Source organism: Quercus robur, chromosome 10, assembly GCF_932294415.1.
Source record: "Quercus robur chromosome 10, dhQueRobu3.1, whole genome shotgun sequence".
NCBI classification, from domain to species: domain Eukaryota; kingdom Viridiplantae; phylum Streptophyta; class Magnoliopsida; order Fagales; family Fagaceae; genus Quercus; species Quercus robur.
This window is the reverse complement of record NC_065543.1, coordinates 24,982,141-25,001,426: the sequence shown is the minus strand read 5'-3', so window position 1 is coordinate 25,001,426 and position 19,286 is coordinate 24,982,141. Positions and strand designations below refer to the sequence as shown.

Here is a 19,286-nt window from a genome sequence, read left to right as displayed (position 1 = left end):
GTGTATCAAAAAATAAATTATAAATATATTATGTATAAAAAAGAAATTAATTATTTTATAAAAAAATCTTATTATGTATACACATAATTTAAATATATATGTAATAAAAACACACATATATATACATACATACATGCCCACACAATTGGGACAAGACAAGCAAAACTCATTTCTGCCCCTCCCCCTCTCTCCTAAAGCTAAAAAAGCAACTTTAAAGAAAGAAAACATCAATTACAATTAATTTGAACATTGTCCTAACAATTACTAGAAATGATGAATTAACAAAATTGACCATACTTAGTCTTCCAAATGATATACTCGCAGTGAAATTGGATCCCCCCAACCTTCCATAAAGTGTACATGAATGTAGTGTTTGGTTTGATATGTTGAAATGCAATTTATTCACTTTATTGTCGTAGTAGTGCCGTTACCAAGTTCAAAATGAGTAGCATTGTTATTTTTGATTTTTTATTATGTAAAAAAAAAAAAAATTTAAAAAGGTACTGCGACTTTTGTGAACTTTCAATTTCTATAAACAATCAAATGGAGAATTATCCAAAAATGTGTACATTGATCCCTGTTAAAAGGGAAGATTTGCTTCAATGCAACAATCAATCAGAAGGATGATAAAAGATAGCCGACCCACTATTTACACCTCTTACTGTCAACCGCTTCCTTGAGTTTTCTCCCTAGTGCATATGCCAACGTTGGAGGAACAGCATTACCTATCTGCCTGTGCTTGTGGATGATATTACCAGCAAATTGGTAGCTATCTGGGAAACCCTGCAATATAGGTATCTTGATTAGGTTGTGAATTCATTTTAATATAACTTGTTATTTCTACTACTTACATGTCCATCAGATCATGTTCCAAATAATTCTCAAAATCTAGAATTAGTCCACTTAGTTTAATTAAATAGTAAAATGCTTCACTTCTCTTTTTTTTTTTAATCCTTAGCTTTGAGGATAGCCCTTTGACTTCATCACATCTTCTAATTAATTCAGTAAGTTCAACTCCATCTAAATGATTTCCGATTCTCATATACTGATGGCAATCAATGTAATGATCAAAGGACATCAAGTGCTTACTTGAGAACGAGCACATTCACGAACTGTAAGGATCCTGTCCTGTTCAGGGTGAAAGCACATTCCCACCTTCCCCATTGGTTGAGGATCTGTGATGGAAGTTGGGAAGTTCCCTTCCCAATCCAACCTGCCAAACAACCCCTTCCACTGATTGTGTCGCTTAGCTGTGTTTGGCAGGCACCATGGTATCAAATCAACAACTTGTCCAGTAGATAATTTTACCTGCATTTTATTGAAATCATAAATTGCATATACAAGACCAAAAAAAATAAAAAAGCTTGACAATCACAAGCAATAGGTTAATAAGCTCAGAACTAACTTATTAAACTTTATACCTTTTCATCTGGAAGGTCATGCCAATCAGCACCTGGCCGCTTTGGAATTCTCTGACATCGAATGAGATTGAGCTCATTCATTTCTTTTGATATATGATCAGTCACAACAACCATATTGCCTCGAATTTTCTTTTGGAACCATGAAACTGGGTCATTTTGATACTGTAAAACAGAAGGTCAGAGTTGTACTAAAGGCCAGTTAAATTTCAATTAGTGAGAACGAATACCAAAAACGTGTATGAAACTACTAGGCGTACCTCCAAATTTGGCTTAGAGGCACCATTCCCAACAGCTGGGAGATCACCAATTGTATCTCTTACAGTTATTGCACGGAAAGGGGCACCACTGGCAGTACTCCGGGCAGCAGCATACTGCAAATTTTCCGATAATGATATTTTCAACTCTGGGGCAGCAAAGACATGCATTGGCTCTGGCCACTCAGGGAGTATCTCTTCAGGGGAGGCTGCCCATATAAATGCACGTTTTCTTGACTGAGAAACACCATAAGCGCCAGCTTCCAGTATACCAAACCTCACCTAAGATCAAAAACCAATGCCCATAAGCTGCACAATCTCTACTCACATATACATAATTGCAAACAGACACTATACATCTACCACTCAAAGACATGCACAAGTATCAAACTATCTGTATATATACTTCTAAAGATATACATCACCAGTGATGCAACATCTACCTGATAACCCATCTCAAGAAGTGAAGCAAGAGTTAAACGGAACGTCTGCCCTTTATTGAAGGACACAAAGTTCCTCACATTCTCTAGGAGGAAATACTTTGGCCGGAAGTAATCAGCAAAGGATAAGAATGCTAAGATCATTTCACACTGAACTTTACTCCAACTACTGTCACTGAACCTATTCATCCCAGAGAAACCCTACAGAAAAATGTAGCTTTCATTTAAGTGCTATTGTCAAAAAATTCCCAAGACAAATTAGTCATGAACAGAAAGTGGGAAAGAGGCCAAATCCGCTCAAACCTGACATGGAGGCCCTCCATTGATGAAATCTACTTGTCCTGGCAATGGTAAATCATTAATCTCCTTCTCATGAAGAGCTGAAGCTAACTCTGCAGCTTCGGTAGTTGATATGCAGTCATCTGTATCCCCACACTTCTCCATCACAGCCCTGTATTACAAAAGATTAGCAGGCCACTCAAGAATTACAGAAGGTTTTCATCTCAAAGCAACTATTTACCTAAGAATAACATTGCAGTTCTTAATAAACACCAGTGACTCTGGATGATTGAGTTTAAAAGCATCTCCAGCAGGTTCTTCATACTCAATTGCCCACTTGGTTGATGAGATACCTGCATTTTTTGGGTGCAGCAAATAGCCAATCATCAAGTGCCTTAATAGTATATAAGACCAAAATTATCACTGTAGCAATTAAAAGAAACAAAAGAAAAATGGAAAAAAGAGTTGAATTTACCGGACTGATGCAATCCCTCTGACAAACCACCACAACCAGCAAAAATATCTAATGTTGCCAAACAATTCGCCTTGGAAGCTTCTCTTTGATTGTCACGTTCTAAATCATCTTCTCCCTCTTTACACTTTCCCTTTTTTCTTCGAGATGCAGCATCACCAGTCTCATCTCCAGTTGAGTATCTTAGTTTGATATGGGCGGGCAACTGTCCACAAAAGAGATGGAAGAAAATTTTACACTCCAATAGAGCACAGTTTTTTTGTAAATCCAGTATATGATACAATAAAATAATTTGCAAGTTAAATATGGTTTACTCATTTTCCATGGTTTGATCAAATTTATAAGTTTGTGACACTATATGAGGGAGCAGAAGACAGAATACCTGCTTGAGAGACCCCTTAGAAGGATCATACAGGCGTTCACAAAAGAAAATATGTTGGAAGATGGCGGGAGCATTACATACTGGGACATCATTCTTTTTTCTTACTTCACATTTTCCTTCTATATCTTCAACAGGAATAACATCTGTTTCTTCGCTGTAGTATACCTGTAAATTTGAAATATAAAGAAAATCTTAGAAACAAAGATTATAAGAAATCAATGGTAAAATCATAAATGAATTCATAGAACACAAACAAAAGATAATCAAGACATGATAAAAAGAAAGACTAAAGGCACATATACTTAAGACAAATGATCTTTTACACAAGCTCTTACCTCCCGAATGTCAGAGGAGTATGCCTTCTCAACTGAAATGTCCTCTGGTCTGAAAAATCTTCTGACTTTAACCTTGGTAGATTTTATGTCAGTTTGTTTGGATTCCTTTGTGACGATCTCCAACACTTGGCACACAACATAAGGTCTCAGCCCTACGTTTCTTCCACCCTTGAAAGTTGAATGCTCCGTACTTTCCACTGCAAAGTGATGGGGGCTGACATAGACATAATCATGAACAGTGTATTCAGTTCCCCTGTTTACAAAACAGGTCTTCGATGAATTTACTTTAAAAATTTCCTTGTCCATCTGTGCTTCTTTTATTTCGCAAGAGTAGCAGAAGCCTGAACCCTGACCCATAGTTTCTAATGGAAGACTAAAGAAAGCACCCCTCTCAGGCCAGTACAAGCTTTTGCAGTAATATTCAATTGGCAAACCCTTCCTCTTTTTCTCTTCTGCTATTGCTCTATCAATTTTATCAGCATTAGCATTATCCTTCCTATGCTGATGTCCCCACGGCTTTATGCAAATATCCAAAACAATTGTCTGTTTGACATCCACCAATCCCAAGGTTATGCACTCATTTGTCAAAAATATCTCCCTGTCATTAGCAGCATTTCCCAGAACAGTCTGAGAACCTCGCTGCATAATTCTTCCATGGAACATTTTGCTTCCATTCAATGTTTCAAACATGTACTCCACTAAATAGATCACAGGAAATTCATCTGATTCATCATCTTCCACCAAAACAGCACCTCCTACAACAATCACATCTCCACGAACAACGGCTTTTTTATAAAGCACTTCACCAGAGCATGTTTTTCCAACAGATTCCCCATCCCATATAATTTCCTTGTTCATAGAGTACAAATTAGTTCTTTTTGAGATTGTACGAGGTTTTTGAGTTGCCTTTGAATCTAATAAATTATCCTCTTCAGCATCATCTTCTTCATTTTCCTCTTGCTCCTCAACTTCATCCTCCTCTTTCTCCTCTTTCAAATCACAAGTGGTTCCTTCTTTTGAATCTTCTGGAGAGTAATGTGAATAGTACTCCCCCCAAATTCGGTTGATTAACCTTGTTGTTGTAGCCTGCATAACCTTCCTCTTGGATGCAACAGGTGCCATTGCTGCTCTTGGATTCAAATTTGGTTCACCCTTTGGCACAATCTTTTTCTTCTTCACTAACCATTTTGTGTGATGTCTCTCCTCCATTTTACTTGTAAGACCAATCACAAATGCACACCTCTTGATCTTATCATCTGGAAACTCTGCAAACAGTTGCAGCACTATCTGTCCGTGGACAACTACATATCTCTCTACAACTGCTGGGTCAGAAGAAATGTATGCACAATGATCCTTCTTGAACTCTGAAACTCTTTTGACAACATCTGCAAAAGAAAGCCGTGCAACTCGGCTCTGCTCCTTCAACAATGTGATGATACTTATTGCAAGCCTGGCTGTCTTCAAAACCGGTTCATACCATGAAGCATACTGCTTTGATGGCTTGCCAAGTCTATACCTAGAGAGAATGAGAGAAATCAGACACATTATTGACACATATTTCATATATAGATTCCTTTCCCATCAAGCCCACCCCCCCCCCCCCCTCCCTCTCTCTCTCTCCCTTTCTGGTACAAAGTAAAATACTATTCCTTTTTTTTTTTTTTTGATGCATAGATGATAGTTATGAATATCTTAAATTGTAGGTAATAAGTCACAATCACAAATAATTCACAATACCAACATACACCTTTAACATGAAATTTATTCCCCACTTCCATATTAATCCATGAGTGTGGTTCCTACTGATTCATAAAAATCCCAGATACGCATGTGCACACACACACACACACACACACAAAAAGAGTTAATCTTCAGTAGCTTCTATTGAGAAAGAAATATACAAGATAGTATGCCACAATTTAATGTGAGAAAAATGCTCATACCAGGCCATGTCAGTACGGATTGAAATGAAAACCATTGATGACCCAAATTCAATCATCCATTCCTTTATGGAACTTAAATAAATTGGAATGCCATCAGCATCTTGTGTTACTGAGCCACACGAAGAAGACTGATTCGGATCGGTTTCAAGACAGAATCCACTTCCATCATCAGCAGTCATAACTCCCGACCCAAAGATAGTGACATCAATATCTGAACATGGTTTCATTGGAAGAAGTTCCAAAGAAATTAACCTTGAGTCCGAGTTGTAGAGTGACCAATTATGAAGCATACTTCGAGGGAGTTCATCGGTGTCACATATAGTATCACTTTCAAAAACTATTAATTCATCAGTTTCTTCTATGGAGTTCTTGTAATAAGCAGGTAGAGGATAATCATTAGCAATTTCATCTTCATTAATTTTAATGTAGAATTTGCTGGACATGGAGGCTGAACCCTGACTTTTTTTCTGTTTCATTGACTTCCAGTACTCTTCTTCTTGCAAGAGTCTTGCTAACTTTACATCCTCATTTTCCTCCACTGCAGTTATGGATGAACCAGTATGATTCTCTTTATTCTCTCCATCTCCAAATTTTGCACCAATTGTTAAACTCCCACCCATAGATGATGCTTTTGCTTGCATAAAGCTTCCATGCTTTCTACTCTCATCTCTTAGGGCAGCAAGAGCAGGCATCTCTGCAAACATCTGATCATTCTTGGATGTCTCATCCAAACCTATCAATTGATTATAAATAAACTCTCCTTGAGAGGTAACAAAGTCCTTGATAGATGCCCCACCAAAAAAGTGCTTGTTTCCACTCATTGAACGAACAACTCCAGCAAGCAATTCATCCAGAGTGGAGTCAGGGTTACCTCCAGAAGATCTTGACAGCCTTTTATAGACTTCTACACAAGCATGGGCCTTTTCAAAGAAATGATCATAAAACTTCTTGTAGCTACTGGCAGGTCTAAGGCAATGATAATCAGCAATATCAGTAGAAAGCCATATCACTGGAGAACCATCTTCGTAGCCAGAGATGTCCCATGATTCTAACCGTCCAAAGCCCTCACATCTGATTACCTTATCCTTTTCTTTGTCTGGACTTTCCTCTTCAAGAGGCAATATAAGACCAGAGATAAACATGTCATCAACTTCCAACATCTCAAGAGGCTGCGGGACACCATTTTCGTCATGCAAGACAAAGTCAGTTAGTCTTCTATTTGGGCGACCATCATCTTTTCCAGAAGTCATACGTACAGCTAGAAACTCTTCATCAACTAACTGATCCTTCTTGGTTTCAACAAGACAAGACTTCTCAGATATTCGAACAGATTGCTGCTTGAAATCTCTACATGCAGCAGCTCGCTTAGGCATTTTCCGTGAACCAGCTGGCTCTTCACTACACTCAGACACATTTCGCTTCTTTCCTGCTTTGCTAGTTGTTGATGCCTTTTTAGTTTGTGGACAATTTTTCTTGCTTTTCTTTTTCTTCGTTCCTAAAACAAAATCAGTTCAATCATGTTTAAAAGATGCAGGACACATGACAACATACATATATGGCCAAATACAGGACTTGCTGTAATTATGGGAAAACTTCACACTTTTTTCACGCACAAGCAGTTATGGTTTCTAAAATAACATTCAATTCACCCCAATCAAATAATACCAACCTTTGGGCAGTCAAAATCCCACCAGTTTGAAAACTTGAGAGAGCTAGAAACTCTCTCTCTCTCAACAAGCCTCCAATGATTGAAACTTGAGTGCACGTGTGGGCACACACCCTCATGGAGACATGGAAAGATTGATTTATTAATACCATGCAAATTCGCCTATTCCCTACTTATTTTTTAGAGTCAAATTGCAAAGTTTAATTTAACTAAGCTCTTGTTTGGGAGGAGGGATATGAATGGAATAGAAATAAATGAAAAAAATAATTTAGAATAGTATTCACTTTTCTTGTTTGAGAGCTTAAGTGGGAGAGAATAAAATGAATTGCGAGAAATACTCATTCCTCTCTATTCCCTCAAAACCTCAAATTTTTATTCTCCCAAAATTAGAAGAAATAAAATTAGATTTAATGAATATTTTACTAAACTCCCTAATTACCCTTATATGTTTAGCCTTTTATTTTAAAATAGAGGTCTAATGGAAATATTATAATAAAATGATTACATTCCTTTTCTTTTATATTACTCTCAAATCAGGTTACTTACCTTCTATTCATTTTCATTACTTTATTTTAAGAAAAAATAGACTTTACCATCCTCATGTTGCACTTTGCACCCTAAATTATGATTCATGTTACCCTGTTATTAATTTTGTTGTTAACTTTGATGAAAATTCAAAGTTTAGGATGCAAAGTGTAACAAGGAGTATAGTTTAGAGGACTAAATTGTAATTTATCTTTTGTTTTTAAAAATTGAGAAGAGAAACAATTAGGTCTTTTCACATGATATCATATTTTTCCATCCAAATTAACAACAAACTTAACATCGAAGTGTAAAGTGTAGCAAGAGTCATAGTTTAGCGTGAAAAAAGTGTATTCGAAAAGTTTAAAATGTAACATAAGGTATACTTTAGAATGATAAAGTATAATTTTCCCTTATTTTAAAACATCTAAATAAGATTACTTAATTTCTTTCTTTTCTATTCATTTTCCTTACTTAAACATACTTAATTCTATTCTATTCATTTCCATTCCCTTATGAACTCCAAATTCATGTGGTTGTAAGGGTCTAATTATATGTGCTTTAGGGTAATAGTTTTAACTTGGGTTCTTACAACTAATAGTAAATTCTAAATTCAAGGGCAAATTTCTAATTTCTACAAGTTAAGGTTGTGTTTGGATACTTGAATTTGGATTTAGATTATAAATTTTACATAGGAGAACTTAAAATCTATTGAAGTATGGCTAAGGATTTCTAAAACTCCATCAGGTTAGATGTTATTTCAAATCCAAGGTGGGTATGGCCAAATCCAAATCCTTTAACATTGTTTAGCACCATTGGCATACTCCCTTGTTGGGTCTTTCCAAGATCGTGTGTGGGTTTTATGAGCTCTAATACCACTTGTTGCAGAGATAAACACCTTAAGAAACTTTCTTGAGTAATTAATATAATATATAAAGACATACTTTAACCCAAAAGGCTTAAGTCCAATGGATATGTACTCAATTATGCTACTCATTCTTTTCATCATCATTGAATGTGAGTCTGCCTTCACTCATACGTGTATACCCAACACTTACTGTCCAAACGCACCATAAAAATATTTTGATAGTTTAATTGACACTAGAACTTCTAGGAGATTTTAGATAACTTTTTTTGAATAACAGTGAACTTTTCTAAAAAAGAGCCCTTTTGGACATATATCTAACCAATAAACCTCTGAACAATTGACCCCACCCACTACAATCAATTTCCTGGTAATCCAAGGGCATTCAACCCTAATAAACTAAGGAATTTATGCTCATGCACAAGGGCAAGAGATCCTACATAACTTGTGCTTTATTTTCTTAGTCCAAGTAATTCTTTCATTAGCTTTTTAATAATCTAATACTACTACTGGTTCAAGAAACGTATTGGGGCTGGGATTTGTACTGGGTTTCGAAATTTTAGGAAAAGGGGGCACAACATGCGGAAAGAAATTGGGGTAATCAGCTTTGTAACAAGGCAGAACCGCTGGCAGTGGTGTTGGGGTTTGGGAGCGTCTCTCTTGATTCTATTACAAAATCGCGTCACACAAAAAAAGTCTTTTAACTCAACTGACACTTATTAGAGTCAGTTTAGGACTCAAATTCCCCAACCCCAATTGTCGATTTATCAAAAAAAACAGCAAACACAGCCAGTATGCAATCAACAATCAAAATATAGGAAAATTTGAGGAGAAAAGAACAAATTGGGTACCTGAAGAAATTGAAGAATCAGAAGGGGCACTAGTTGCAGCTGGGGCTGCTTCACCATTGGGAACGGTGGACTCATGATCCAAGAGAGCTGCGGATCCCATTTTTTTTCTTTCTTTTTGATAATAATTTTTATCAAAAATGAAATGAAACCCTCTAATTCTATATTTCTATAATATATAAAATAAAAAAGGGAGAGAGAGAGGGATCTGATGGGTGTTTGGGAGTTTTGGACTTTGTTTGGCTGTTGTTGATAATAAAAAAACATAGTATGAATCGAATTTAAAGAGAGAGAGAGAAGGAGAGTAGCAGTGACACTGGCGGGAACATGCAATTTGGTTTGGGCGGCAATTACCAAAATCCTAAATGCAAATTCGCTCCTTCATTTTCATTTTCATTTTTTTTTTGAGTTTTCACCCTCTCCTACTACTCAACATGTTTGTTTTTTCCCTCCTCCATTTTCCTTTTTTCACTTTCAGGCTACCAAACATTTTTACAGTTTTGTACTTTGTTTAGTATACTACTAGTACTAGACTTCCTTCTTATGAGTCCAGCCAGCCCAACATCAAATAACATTAGGCCACTCATATCATGGGCCTCAGGACTCATGACTCCTGATTTATATATCGTTACCTTTTTCTTTTCTTTTTTTAATTCAACTTACTCGGAGATATATTAATATGAGAAATGTTATAAACACAATATTTTTATAATAATTTCACAAAAAATTCTAAGTAGTAAGTTGTTAATAATAGGCAAAAAGATAATTTCAATGGTGAATTCAAATTAGAACTAAGAACAAGTTACCTATTACAAAATGTTATTGACAAAGCACTTCTCAATATGATCCGAATTTGTCTCGAGACAAGACTTAGCAATCAAACAATATAACTAAATGAAACAACTCGTTAAGAGTCTTGTAACTTAACTGATTGACACCTCCTAATGGTTCCAATAAAAATATTTAAAGTTCAAATCTTTTTCCTCTAATTATCGATATATAAAAATAAATAAATAAATAATGAAACAACTCCAAGAATCATATAAAATCTTACCTAATTCTCTCTATACTTTTTTTTTTTTTTAGTAGAAATTCTCTCTATAACCTATAGTTGTTGTTAGACCCAACTATAAGAAAATCCAAAATCTTCAACTAATTATTTTTGTTTAGGTCATTTCTTTTCATATTTTTTCAACCCTAAGACGTAATGTGCTTGTGCCAAATATGGAAATGCAGCTTTAAGAAAATTCATACTTTAATATTACTACCACTGCCATAGGGTCTATTGACAATGAAATTATTTTCGTAATTGCACCTTAGAGCATCTACAGCAGTAGAGCTATATTTTTAGTTATTTGGCACCACAAAAAGTTACTTTATCTATTTTATTTACTTACATGATGTAGCAGTGGATCTATTTTAACTTTTAATACAATAAAATAATATAAACATCACAATAAAATAATATATCTACTACTACAAAAAAAAAAAAAAAAAAAAAAACCACAAATATTCAAACCAATAGTGTAAACACAAAATAAAATTATTATTATTATTATTATTTTTTTTTTTTTTTTTTTTTTTTTACCTTTGAACTACAGTGCACAACTAAAGAGTGCATAGCTATCTTTAGCTGTGCACTGTAACTAAGAAGCCAAATTTTTTTACTATAGCTCCACTGCTACAGCTTCCAATAGCTTTTAGCTTTTTAGCACCACTGCGTGCTCTGGCAAAGCCCATATACGATGGTATACTACAAATAAACATGTTACAATAAAGATCCATGTTTTTCGTGAGGAATGAATAGAATAAGTAATCTTATAGTTATCAACGTATATGACTCAAAAAGTAGGGAACATAATACAACACAATTGCACTATTAATAAATTACTAATACAACACATTTGCCCTCTAAATAATGGTACACAATATATTTATTTAACATAAAATTAAATACTTAAAAGAGTAGATAACATAATACAACATATTTTCACTATAAATAAAGTAAATAACACAACACATTTGCATTGTAAATAAAAGTATACACTATACCATATATTTACTCAACATAAAACAAAGATCGCTGTAATAAAATATCATTCTTAATAACCCATATTTCAAAACTACTGTTAAATAAATTGAAAACACAACCATGAACTCCATCACCACATATATGCCAGCTAAGGTACGTGCAATAACAAAATTCAAAACAATAAAAGACATAACCTCCTGAGAAGTGTCTTAAACAACTTTATTAATTGCATCCTCTTTCAAGTGATCAAACTTTCCCGATTGTAAAATAATTGACAAATGGCCACTAATGTCTATGCATTTTTCTCGTGAACTTCATACCTAATTTTCCACTACATTTTTTCCAAACTCAAAGCTTACATAAAATTGAAGAATAATGCGTATCAAGATTTCTTATAAATTATAATTTTAAGAGAAATTAAATTGGTAGACTCATCCATCTAAATCCACACATCCAACTCAAATTCACAATCTACGCAAAGTAGCTATGTCAAAAGCTACTAACCAACATGGTTTTGAAACCCAGACCATTCATTGAACCACAAGAGGGAGAGGTTCAAGATTTTTGAGGTCGAACCAAGGTTGAACCAGGGTCAAACCATGATGACGTCATAATTAATTTAATAATTAATTAAAGTCTAAATATAGATATTAAATTTATAAAACTAGCGAAATTGACTAATATATCTATATATGTGAGGGAAATTTAATGATTTTCAAGCATATATTTAATAATTAAATAAGAAAGTTAATAAAATAATAACCATGAAAACATTAAAATTTATGATTAATTTTTGAAGTAAAGTTGAATATTTTTGAAGGATTTTAATTATGATTTTTTTTAATTCCTTGTAAGAGATGAATAATTTAATTAAGTAGAATAGAATTGTGTTAAATTGTTTATAAAAAAAATAAAAAACCGGGGTTGGACTACACGGTTCATGTCATCAGTTTTGCATGAACCGTGTGGTCCAACCCCGGTTTAAGGAGTTCACAGAATTAACAATAATTCCGGTCCTCTATGCTTAAAAAATCGGTTCTCATCCAGGTTCCCGGTTTTCCCAGTCGGACCTCTCAGTCCAGTTCGGGTTTGAAAACAGTGCTAACCAAAAGTATAGCCATAAGTTACATGATATCATTCATCTCCACTTCACCTAGAAAACAAAATTTACATGATTTCAGGATCTGGCCAATTGCTTGGATTCTTTCCTTTGAAGAAAACATAGATAAATTCCACACCTTTTTATCTGAGTATTGCTGGCATTGACATTTTACCTAATATCTAATTTAATTGAGAGCCATGCAAATTGAAAGAAATTTAAGGTGTCAAAAATCAAAATAAGAGAGATAGTATGGATTTCGCCCTATCCCAAAGATAAAGGTATTAAAGGAGTGAGTCAAGCATGAAAATTGAGTAATTTGTTTGTGGTGGAAACCTCTCATTGATCAAATTCACGCAAACAATCTTTTTTTTTTTTTTTTGGAGAGAATTTCAACCTATAACATTCGCTCTTGATGATAGCTATTTATCATCAAACCAAGACACCAATCAGTTTTGGTGTAGGCAAGGATTGAACTCCAGATTTCTTATTCAACCACGAGAGACTTTACCAGTTGAGCTAACTGGAACCCAGCCACAAACCATCTAATTAAACTTCCATTATAAGAAACTTTTTTTTTTTTTAATTACAAAGTATAGAATTACATACATGTTCTATAAACATTACATTTATTAGGAATTCCATCAAACATGTGCTAAGAGTTTATAATTTGACAAAATTTGACAGCTAAATAAAAATAAATATGACTACAAATTATTATCCAGTTTTATTTAGGATTTGTAGGTAATTGCAATTTACCCTTTTTGTAATAGGTCACAAATTCATGATGAGCATGAAAATTAAAATAAAAATGCACTTAAATAACCAAAATCACAAACAATGAAATAGGAAAATTGAGGAAAAAAAAAAAGATTAAGTAAGACTCACATTTTCTTCATCCAAGCCTTTTTGGCATAATAATTCCTCGCAAAAGCTTATCCTTTATACCCAAATTCGATTACATTCACAATTCAACCCCAAGCCCTAAAAAGAGAGTTTAGATCTTAATTTTACCAAACAGTAACAATCAAATTTATATTGAAAAAATGAAGAGAGAGAGAGAGAGAGAGAGAGAGAGAGAAGACCTTTCGGCCAATATGAAAACTCTAGTGGATGTCACAAGCCTTCTTACACTTGTAGTGAAAGCAGTTGAGGGCAGTGAAAGCGATCGAGGCAAGACCCATATCTCTTGCTATGAAACTATACCCCTAATCAATCAAAAAGAAGAAAAAATCTATAAACCGATAAGCATGAAAACAACTTACAAAAAAAAAAAAAAAAAAAGAGAGAAAACTTATGCAAATCTAAAAATAAGGTACATAAAATCAAAATCTTTACTCATCGGAAATGTTTTGGAACCCATTATTCTATTATATTGATATATTTTTGCTTCGGGGGCAAGCACTATTACATTTATATCATTTGTAATTATGGGGCGACCACTATTATATTTATACCATTTGTGTTTATGGGGTAAGTAAGGAGAAAAAGTGGAAATAAAGAGGCAAGGAACATGAGAAGCTATTTGAATAGAGAAGTAAATGAAAGAAAATAAGGAAAAATAATTTAATGTCTTGGAATGTAAAAATTGATTTTTTTTTTTATGGAGGGATGAGGAGTTGATTTTTTTTGGGGGGGGGGGGGGGCATGGGGAGGGTAGGAAAGTTGAAGGCGTTAGAAGGAAGCCAAAGACTTAAGTATCAATTGATCACTACTATTTGATAACATAAAAGAGAATTGAGAGATTTGTGAAGGAAAAATATGAAACAATAAAAGAGCACAAAGAAGGAAAAAAATTAAATGTTAAATATGAATAATAGAGGAGAATAAATATAAAGAAAAAAAAATGCCATGAGGCAATTGAACTAGCTTAATAGAGAGAGGAATAATCAAATTGAGGAAGAAAGGCAATTGAACCAGTTTAAAGGAGAGAAGAATAATCAAATGGAGGAAGAGAAATTAAAGGTGTTAAAGAGGGAAACAAAAAATTGTGCAATCATTAAATAATTAAGAATAATGAAGAAGAAATAAAGAAAGGAAAAAAAAAAAAAAACTTGCTATAGGATTCTATGTGATGCACTAGCAAGCAAAACAAAATAACAAAATTTTCAAACCATTTATCCCCAACTCACTAATCTACCAAATACTCTTTAAGAACCTCTCACAATCAATTAAAGATTATTAATTTTTCTAAATTTCTCAAGCAGCTTGAAGCTTTGATTTCAAAAATGTAAGAACCTATTTGCTTTCATTGAAAACACATTGTTTTCAATTTTCATTTCTTGTTTTCTATTGGGCACCACCACTTGAAATTCTATTTGGTTCCATTTTTTGTTCTCAATTATTCGTATTCAGTATCCAAAAATATAAGAAAGAGAACAAAATTTTGGAGTTTTCGAATTATGACTTATGAGAATTGAGTTACGGTGACATTCTCGCAATAAAACTAAAATCATTGGGACCCACATGCATGTCTTGTTTCAATCAAGACAGACTTTGCACCAAAAGCCCCAGCGACTATTTCAGTTCTCATAAACGAATTAAAGGAAGTCTTTCATCCCTCTCGGTCTTTCATTTTTCTTAGACCAATTGTTCTACCCAGATCATCTCAACTCAGGTTAGTCTCTCCCTCTCCCTCTCTCTAAGACACACACACAAATTTATTTCTCCCCTTCCTCAATTCCCTTTTTCTATTTGTGTGTGACTCTAATATCTTCTCTTTATTTCACAAGCAGTGACTCCTATATATCAACAACGACTTGGAATGGAGCTTGGATGTGAGTTTAATGGGATTTTCTTTTGTGGGTTTTTCCTTGGCTATGGGTTTGTGGTATTTCAGTGATAGGGTTTTATGGGCTTTTGCTTGTCTATGTGTTTCTTGGTGTTTGGATCCATGGTGGTAGGTTTTTGCTTGGTCGTGGGTTTATGGTATTTTGGTGGTGGAGCTTTGTGGGTTTTTGTTTAGTTATGTTTTCATGGTGTTTGGATCCATTCGGTTGGGGTTCATGGTGTGGTTGTGTTTTCATGGTGGTGGGTTTTTGTGGGGCCTTCTAAGGTTTGGTGGTGTTTGATGTTTTATGGTGTAGTTGTGGCTATGGAGTTTAATATATCTAGAGAGAAAATTCGACCATTGGTAGTGCTATTGTTGTGGTTGATGATGTTGGTGTGGTGGTGAATTTTAATTGGAAGATAAAAAGGGGAGGGGGGAAACACACTAGTCTAGAAAATTTATGTCAAACAAATGCAAGTGGTTTTTTGAGTTATGAAAATGGATTATAAGACTAAAGTTTTGAAAACGAAAAATAAAAAAAAAAATATTTTGAGGAACCAGACAACGCTTTAGCTTCTAATTCACAAATTTCTATTTTGGCTTCCTTCTCTCCCTCTCTCGCTTTATAACTCTCTTATATCAGGCTTCTCCTCTCTTCTTTGATGTGAGTGGGTAACTTGTATGAAGCTTGGGTTGGTCTCTGATGAGGAAAATTTTAGACTGACCCTGCAAAGGGACGATCAGTCCTTAAGGATGATCATTCCCTAAGGGACGACCAACCCCTGAGGGATGACCAGTCCCTAAGGGACGATCAATCCTCAAGAACAACGAGTCCCATGGGGACGGTCGGTCCCTTAGGGACAGTCAAACCATGGAGGATGATCAGTCCCAACTATGGACAACTCCCTAAAAGGTCGTCAAGTCCAACGATCCCCAATATCATGACGACCCATCACCTAGGGTTTCCCACAAGAAGTATTGGTCGCACCTGTGCACCCCTATATGGAAACTACTTGCACACCACAGCCAAAGATCTTGGGACACCGTCAAATCTCTCACATATGGAAAGGTGATCCCGAGAATCTTGGGACCTTTCTCTCTATAAGGAAACCCCCCTGAATCAAGGGATTCAGGTCAGCTCTCTACCACTATATAAATCTTAAACCTTACCCTCCTCAAGATACGTGAATTCTCCCTAGCTCTTGCACTCTTGAGTTCTTGGAGATTCTTCTTTCACTAACTTAACCTTCGAAAGGTCTTTGACCGGCACCTCACCGGTGCCCTTTGATTGGTTTTTCTCTTTTGTTCTTCAAGTACACCCATTGGTGTGCGTGTGGAGAATCAACTCACTGACGATTTTTATGCATCATCAATCTCAAAGGGCAATGCTCTATAGTGGTTCAAGCTTTGACCACAAAGCATGAATAATCAAGGTTCACTACAAATAGTAGTGTGTTGGGGGATTTGAGCTAGTTAAATATTTTGCATTTGTTAAAGGGGTTGTGTGGTATTGTTGTTACTCAAGGAGCTAAGCATAACAATTAAACAAGAATTAGGTAAGCTAGATTTTTGGGTGAGGTGCTTTGTGGGTTGTTGATTTCAGTCAATGTACAATGTGGTTGATAAGTATGGGTACAAGTTTAGGGTTAACATGAGTCAATTCATCTTAGGTGGTTGGTTTGGGATGGTTGAGTTAGGTTGGGGTGCTTCCAGAATATTATCGATGGAAGATTACAGCTTGATGGTTTCAAATGTTGATTATTAATAGTTAAGGAAGGAAATGGTTAATGATGGCAAAAATGATTCATTGTTCACATTGTTTTTCTTTTACATGTCAGGTATTAGAGATCAAGTGTGAAGAGTATGGACGTCCAATAGTACAAAAACCATTTGATTACAAGAGCCATTTAAAAATCCAATCAAACAACATCCAATTTAATGTACAAGGCTGAATTTCACAAACAAGTGGGAGGATAAATTATGAATTTCGCAATGCTTTGGTCCCTTTCTAACTATTTTAAAGTTAACTAACGACATTACACATCCAAGGGAGCCATTGTAAATAGTTTGCATTTTAGGTGAGCACCTTAAGTTAAACAATGCAAGCTTGTATGGGCCATCCTAGACATAGGCCTAGGAGTATGCCACTAACTCAAGGTTAGGGTAAAGAGTGGGACTGGCCACCTAGTTAGGTTGAGCAATTACTTTGGACCCTTAAGCAAATTTCTAATGAAACAATTTATAGGATTGGAGTTCAGGTATGGGCTTAGGAAGGTGTTAAACACTCAAGCTCGCCTCACTGAGTAAGCTAGCCTCCACTAGTGTGTTATTAGATTATTTTTGGATAAGGAATATATTATAGGGATCTTTATCATAATCATGCATTTATTACATAAAATGGAATACATACAATAAAATATTTATATAGATCACATCATATCACAAAAGAAAATATATTTGAAGTTCAAATTGAATCATATTTTATTAAAACAGAAGGCTGACAATAAGGGTGTCCATAGGTTGGCTTAGGTTGGTTTTAAGGTGAAACTGTCACTCGACTCAATCATATTGGGTTTGGAATTGTGCCACCCGTCGCTAACCATGGGTATGTAGACACCTCATTTTGTATCCCTTATGACTTGGACCCCCATTCCTTAATGATGACATTACTCATAGGCCCAAGGTTGATTTAGGGCCCTATCTTGTAAAATCTTGACCTGGGGAATTATTTTTGGAAAATAAAGGCACAAGAAACCCTAAGTGTGTGTACACATAAACGTGTATGCGCACGCACACTCAAACCATATGTATGCATACTTAGGGTATGCGCAAGTATACCCCAAGTATGCTCACGCATCTAGGATTCCAAAAACTATGAAATAAAAGTTTTTTACACATAAATTTGTGTGAAATGAATCCCACATTGCTTGGGAGCTGCCCCGCACCCCTATTTTACCAGTATGAAAAGCCATAAAATGCATTTTTTCAAGAAAAGGGGAAAATACAGAAGATTCACTAGTAAATAGTGAATCAAAGAGAGAGTTTTTCACAAAACATCCTCAAGTCAAGTTTCACTTGGTTGGGACTTATTTTGGTCTTGGCCTTTGAGTTCTAAAGCTTACTAACCTGCTAGTTTTGTTCTAAGGGGAACGGTCAAATCAAGCTCTAGAGAGTTCTTGTGTTAAGGTAAAGGTTCTAACTTTGGCTCTTCACTTTTCTTTGTTTTGTTGTTTGTTAGCATGTTTTTATTGCTTTAAAATGTTTATGCTAGTTTAGATTTGCTTTGTGTTCGTACTAGAAGCATGATAGGTTGTTAGTTTCTTGGTTTCTTTTGATTTTTGTTTCATGTTGTTGGGTTTAGGGTTCTGGGCATGTATGCGTGCGCATGCTTTATACATGCATACGCATACTCGTAGTGTGTATACACATACAGTTGGGATGCAAATGCATACCTTATGTATGCACACGTACACTCATGTCTAGAAACCTAGATCCATTTTCCTCTATTTTTTCTTGTTTTCCTTCACATGTTTAGTCTCTGTTTAGCTTTTTTTTTCATGTTTTTGAGTTCTGGTTTAGGGTTTTAACATGTTCTATTTTATTCTCTTGCTTAGATGTTTGATTAGGGTTTTTGTTAGTTGAATGCCATAAACATATATTTGAATATGAACACGCATCGATGCATAGGTCTTGTGATGCAGAGAGGTAAGTCATGTATAAATCACAGGAACATGCATTTGAATGTTTGAGCTTTAAGTTGCTTGATATGCTTGGTTGAACACCATGAGTTTTTGGTTTAATGCTTGAATGTGTAGTTTGTTTCATATGCCTTGTGTTGTTGCTACCATTTTGCTTTGTGATTAATTGTCATGATAGATGAATGCTAGGCTTGGGGATGATACAACCATGTTGATTGCTTTAGATGCATGATAGAGTGTGTGTGTGAGTTAGAATAACA

At 35.1% G+C, this 19,286-nt stretch overlaps 1 protein-coding gene across 1 annotated transcript; it reads right to left on the bottom strand.

Moving 5' to 3' along the window:
• Positions 1-510: 510 nt before the first annotated feature.
• LOC126701416 (DNA (cytosine-5)-methyltransferase 1-like) lies at positions 511-9,865 on the bottom strand. Its single transcript, XM_050399505.1, has 12 exons — positions 9,431-9,865; positions 5,527-7,021; positions 3,584-5,099; positions 3,249-3,413; positions 2,870-3,071; positions 2,636-2,747; positions 2,419-2,566; positions 2,119-2,316; positions 1,679-1,957; positions 1,422-1,583; positions 1,090-1,308; positions 511-783 (listed from the first exon to the last, which is right to left on the bottom strand). Exons 1-12 carry the CDS (start codon positions 9,528-9,530, stop codon positions 646-648), a joined length of 4,734 nt encoding a protein of 1,577 aa, XP_050255462.1. The 5' UTR covers positions 9,531-9,865; the 3' UTR covers positions 511-645.
• Between the last annotated feature and the right edge of the window lie 9,421 nt (positions 9,866-19,286).

Excerpts from the sequence above, each read along its gene's own strand:
- LOC126701416 (XM_050399505.1), bottom strand. The coding sequence starts at position 9,530 with ATGGGATCCGCAGCTCTCTTGGATCATGAGTCCACCGTTCCCAATGGT. Across the intron at positions 3,414-3,583 it reads ACTCCTCTGACATTCGGGAG|GTATACTACAGCGAAGAAAC; the intron begins GTAAGAGCTTGT and ends TCAAATTTACAG. Across the intron at positions 2,317-2,418 it reads ATGGAGGGCCTCCATGTCAG|GGTTTCTCTGGGATGAATAG; the intron begins GTTTGAGCGGAT and ends ATTTTTCTGTAG.